Source organism: Sphaeroforma arctica, assembly GCF_001186125.1.
Source record: "Sphaeroforma arctica JP610 unplaced genomic scaffold supercont1.783, whole genome shotgun sequence".
Lineage (NCBI taxonomy): Eukaryota > Ichthyosporea > Ichthyophonida > Sphaeroforma > Sphaeroforma arctica.
Genome location: NW_014039775.1, coordinates 38,167 through 43,332, shown reverse-complemented (window position 1 = coordinate 43,332; position 5,166 = coordinate 38,167). Strand labels below are relative to the sequence as shown.

General features: G+C 40.3%; 2 protein-coding genes across 2 annotated transcripts in view; both read right to left on the bottom strand.

Annotated features, from left to right (window-relative positions):
* Positions 1-453: 453 nt before the first annotated feature.
* SARC_08571 (hypothetical protein) lies at positions 454-1,431 on the bottom strand. Its single transcript, XM_014297457.1, has one exon. The coding sequence runs from the start codon at positions 1,360-1,362 to the stop codon at positions 928-930; it is 435 nt and encodes a 144-aa protein (XP_014152932.1). The 5' UTR covers positions 1,363-1,431; the 3' UTR covers positions 454-927.
* A 2,794-nt stretch (positions 1,432-4,225) lies between these two features.
* The window catches only part of SARC_08570 (hypothetical protein), a gene marked incomplete at its 5' end in the record, with an annotated part of 5,161 nt that continues 4,220 nt past the window's right edge, over positions 4,226-5,166 (bottom strand). The window contains one exon of the mRNA XM_014297456.1: positions 4,226-4,664. Within this exon, the coding sequence (XP_014152931.1) occupies positions 4,572-4,664 (93 nt within the window). The 3' untranslated portion in view covers positions 4,226-4,571. The remainder of the gene's footprint in view (positions 4,665-5,166) is intronic.

Here is a 5,166-nt window from a genome sequence, read left to right as displayed (position 1 = left end):
TATATAATTCCCTTGAATCTATGTAATATATTATTTTCGTTGCCTAACTTTGAGTAGACTGTTTATAAGCTGGGAATTAGTTTGCAGCTGTTATTGTGTTTTTGTGCAAAGCTCTCGTATGACAGGCCGCTAACATTGTGCCTTTCTGTTGCCTATAGTATGTGGAGCAATGTTTATTAACTTACTCCTAAGTACAGAAGGACGATTTGTCAGGCGCGTATTTTGAAGTCAACGTAGTGGTGTGGCGTGGATGAGGAACACCGTATCGTACACGTATTTCATAGTGGTTTTAAAAGACACGATGCAAGTTGTACTTTCCATATGTGAACAGCATTGTCAGCCAGCTAAATCAGAAAATCGCGGTCTGCAACTGGATACCAAAGGGAAACTCGTTCCGATTCGAATAGATTGATATGCTCATTCGCAAACAATAAAACAAAAGTAATTTCAATATGGTTTAAACAGTTTTAATATAGTCTGCATGTAACTGGTTCGTCGGCTGATTAAAGTAGAAAAGAGGATAACACAGTCAATGCTATTGTAGCCGGCTGAGTTGGAAGGATGTTCACCGAGAGGGGAATCAACAAGAGGTTTTCTTACTTTCTCTATGCTTACTGTCCAGCATAGTCGAGTTCAGAATGATGTAGGTATCCATATAATAAGGAAGGGGCACTGATGAGGTCCGATGAGTCACAAGGTGGGGTAGTTGTATGTTCTTACTACATCCCGTTCCCTTGCTGTATCACCACAGTGTCAGCCATGAGTGCGATTGTCGTTTGCAACCGAAAGGGGGCTTTTGTTTTGTGCTGTAGTTGATGGAGGTATGTTGTTGACTTTGAATAGGTTGATCCATTCAAGGAGTGTCACTCTGTTGTTCATATATATATATATATATTAGGAGTATCACTCTGTTGCTCTTATATAAATTTAGATGTATTCAGAATGAGACTGCTCACTGAAGTGGTCACCCAGACGCATCTCGAAGTTGCGCTTGATCTCTGCCATCTGCGCTGTGAGTGGTTTGCTCTCATGGGAAACATGCTTCATAGTAGTGCGCTTAATATCTCGACGTCTGTTATCATTCACAGACTTCGCCGCCGAGCTCGCACCTTTTCGCTGTACAATAGTATTCATCTGATTAAAATCTGATTGTCTTGTAACCCCCATCATTGCTTTACCAACCGAATCTCCGAATGTTTTGTGGGTGTCAGTATCGACAGTATCATATATATTGCTGATGTGTCGCACAGGACGGGGGACTGACTTAGAATGCTGTGCGCCCGGGATGTACATGGCATTCGCAAACACTGCAAAGGAGGATACTGCTAAAAGCATAGCGATGATAGTTCTGCGCATTGTCATGATGATGTTGTTTCTGTTTAGAACCCTGTTGCTTCTTTGGCTTCCACGGTAGTTTTTGAAAGTGTTGACTGTATGAATGAACTAGAAACTAAAAAGTGAACACAATATATATCAGGGCGCTCCTCGATTTTGGAGTGAATGCATGCGCGCTATGCGCAACTGTCAAGTGTCAAACTTCCATGTCGTAAATTCGCAACGTACATGTCTTTATTGTAAATACTGCGAGTGCAGTCACACGACTCACACCGTCACTGCAAAGTGCAAACTCACAGGACGTAAAATACGTAGAGTGCACTCTACAGAAGACTACAGTCACTCAATTTTATTATTAAAAAATGGGTAGCTCATTCATCTTGTTCTCCATCATTCGCTGTATTTATGTAGAATTTATACCATAGAGCGTAGAGTGTATGTGACTAACTGATTATGTACCAAGAGGCAAGAAGTTCAAGTCTGTCCAACTGCCAAGAGGGGTATTTAGGAGAAAATCCGAGAGTGACGTTGGAGCTGCTCACTGAGCTCAGCCGGTCAGCAGCCAGTCCAGCTGCCGTGATTGTGCAAGATTTATTGCTGCAGAGTAACCCATTGGACCATTATGAAAAGTATCAACTGTTCTGTATATTAAACCCTTTCCCGACATCCGGGGGTGCTAATAATTAATATATGCCTACAGGTCATAATATGTGCCGGTTGCCATTGACTACAGTATATTATTGACTGATGAGCAAGGATTCATTAAGATGAGAGTAGAATCACTGAATTGAAACCCAATGAAAAAAAGCATATATTTAAAGCCCATGTTCTGATTGGTGTAAAGGTTCATCAGAACCACAACGCGAAAAAAGCGGAGGACCCTAAGGCCTGGGGCCCTGGGCCCTGGGCGCTTGGGCGTCATGCATTTATTATTTATTATTATTAAAAATTCGTTTGTTTAAAAAAACAAAAACAAATATAACCACGGTATTTTTTAAACATGCGCAAGCAGCGTTTAAACTCGCAAGTCGCACACAAGAAGGGTGTAAATAGTATTTAGAACATAGAAGGCTATGGCAAGAGACACCAATGAACAACCAACAACCAGATAGTATAGTCGTCATAGCCTAAAAGCCTTTACACACAAGTTCGGTAGGTCACTGGTTTGAGTGATTTGACTGATTTCGCACCATTGATCAGAGTTCAGAGTTCAGAGTTCAGAGTTCAGAGTTCCGACTCCATATTTTTAACATATATATCACATAAAGCATATACGTAGTACGTACGTCACGTGTATATTTCTTTTGAAACATGAGGATATTACGACGCAGCTTGTAGCGTAGCGGTATATGTCTGGGTATAAACATGCTATTTAAAATAAATAAATATCGCACGCAATGAAATGTAGTACGTACCCGCGTGTCGAATGACTTCTCAACATATTTAAAATATTATCAAAATGGTATTGTACAGTAGTCGGTACAGTCATGAGTTAGCACTACTAGCAGAGTGCACCCGATGACTCCCAATTATGCTCTGGCGTCAGTCAGTCAGTGGCGTGCACCTTAACATCGTGTACAATAACATAATACTTCTATACATATATGATATATACCACTAAATAAATGATAAAGTACATAACGTCTCTACTCTCTCTAGAGTCACTCTCTGGCTCTGCCCTTTCCGTTTGCATCATGCATCAAGGATGTTGCAAAACCTTGTCTCTCTTGTGGAAAATTGAAAAAAAAATATGATCATGATAAAGTATTTTAGAACAATTTATTATAAATATTTTCATCGACTACATATCATACGATTGTGAATACCCGCCATACGCTCATTATCAATACAGAGTTTTGAACAACGTTTTTCAAATCACTAAATATTGTATTATTGTTCTTTAAAACACAAAAGAGACAGCTATCTAAAATAATATATATTTCAGAACGTACAGTTTAAAAGCAGAGGCCTATACATATTGTATCTGTATGCTTTGAAAATACGCCTTTATATACGTATTGGTTTTTGGAATTAGTCAATTTATTGTTTTCGTTCGGTTTTGTATAGCGAGAGCTCCGAATATGCGGACATGTCATTTGAAAGTATAGTCTTCTAAAGTCTTCCCAGAAGGCTGTGTTGGGAGCCGTTCCGACAAAGGACTCCGGCGTATGCGCTTGTGTATGTATGATTGTACCCTTTAAGTAATATCTTCGCAATATCCGAGTTTTAGTCCGAATACTTCGTACTCACAACGGTAGAATTTCGACACAATCATTTTCGATGCATGCCAACCCCTCGAATTATCAAACGCCTTGAGCCACCGCATTGGCGTATATACTAGGGTTTAAAGTACCAATCGAACATTACTATAACAGATTATCAAAGTGGTGTGATCTATTTAACTCCAGGCATTGGGCCGTAGGGCGCATGCACAATCACACCCACAGGCTGTGCTGCTGTTCCATAACGTCCATAGTTTTCGGAGTATGCGGGTAGCAATACAGCAGGAAAGCTAAGGCTGTTCGCAGTATAAATGTACGAGTGCGGTTTAGTATACTACTCTATTCATGTGCAGGTGTGTCTATTCACACTGAGAGATTGCATCGCAATTGGCAGGGTACATACAGCAACCCTAGATGCTTCTATATAAAGTCTCCTTTACCGTTGCTGTCCTAGTTATACGACCGGAGAATACATTTGTCGACCAAGTTGCAATGTATATAGAGACAGCAGAAATGGACGCCATGGTTTTCGTACGATGTTAGTATCGGCTAGCTTCTATCTAGATACAAAAGCTGAACCATTTTGGATCTGTAATGATTCAATCATGATAGGTTTGCGTACGATATTAGTAACGGCCAGTACATATCTAAACACAAAAGAAGAACGTTTTTGGATTTGTATTGATTTATTCAGAATATTTCCGGTCGTTTTTTTTGGCGTCCCTGTCAGACCAGCGCCCTGTGGGTGCGCAAACAGGTCCGTCATATGTTGTTCTTTATCACGTATACTATGTATAGTTCTAATACCACATATACCATATATACTAATAATACCCCTGTATATACCATATATATTTACTACTAAGATTGGGTCGGTTGCAGTGAGTGACCTATACGTATGATACTTCCAAGTCCAAGCTGTCTATCCGCACACAAGCCTATCAGGAGTAAATAGAGTTCACCAGCACTCCAGCTGACATGCCATGGGCTGGGGACGTTGACTCTCCGGCTGTTCTATTGGGAAGATGGTTCTAAACGCTCGCGATTCCGTTGAAACTCTGCCGTGTATTGCTCATACAACTTACTGAGTACTGGGCTCGACTGGTCCTATCAGGATATAGTGTTTTAGGGATATAAGGTTATAGGGTTGTGATTAGTCGAAGTGGTAAGCATCCGGGCATGCGCTGAGCATCCAGAGTACGGGAGAAGTATCCCATCAGCAGTACATAGTATGCAATGGCACTAGGGTTTAGGGTTTTAGGGTTTAGGGTTTTAGGGTTTTACTATAGGAATAAAAAGGACAGAGTAGGTACATCAAACAACATCACTAGGAGAACATATAGGAATAAGAACATCAGTACTCATGCCGCATGGCACCAGACGGAGAGGGAGAGAGATGTAAGTGACCACTGGGAATTAGTCTAAGGTACAGACATGTAGCTTATTTGGGACTAATAAAGATACATATATGGTGAGTTTACTAGACTATTCTTGAGAAGCATTTTCGTACATACACACACACACACACACACACACACACACACACACATATATATATATATATATATATATATATATATATATATATATACTACACACACACACACAC

What these genes read in the sequence shown, in the direction of transcription:
- SARC_08571 (XM_014297457.1), bottom strand. Translation starts at nt 1,362, where the DNA reads ATGACAATGCGCAGAACTATCATCGCTATGCTTTTAGCAGTATCCTCC.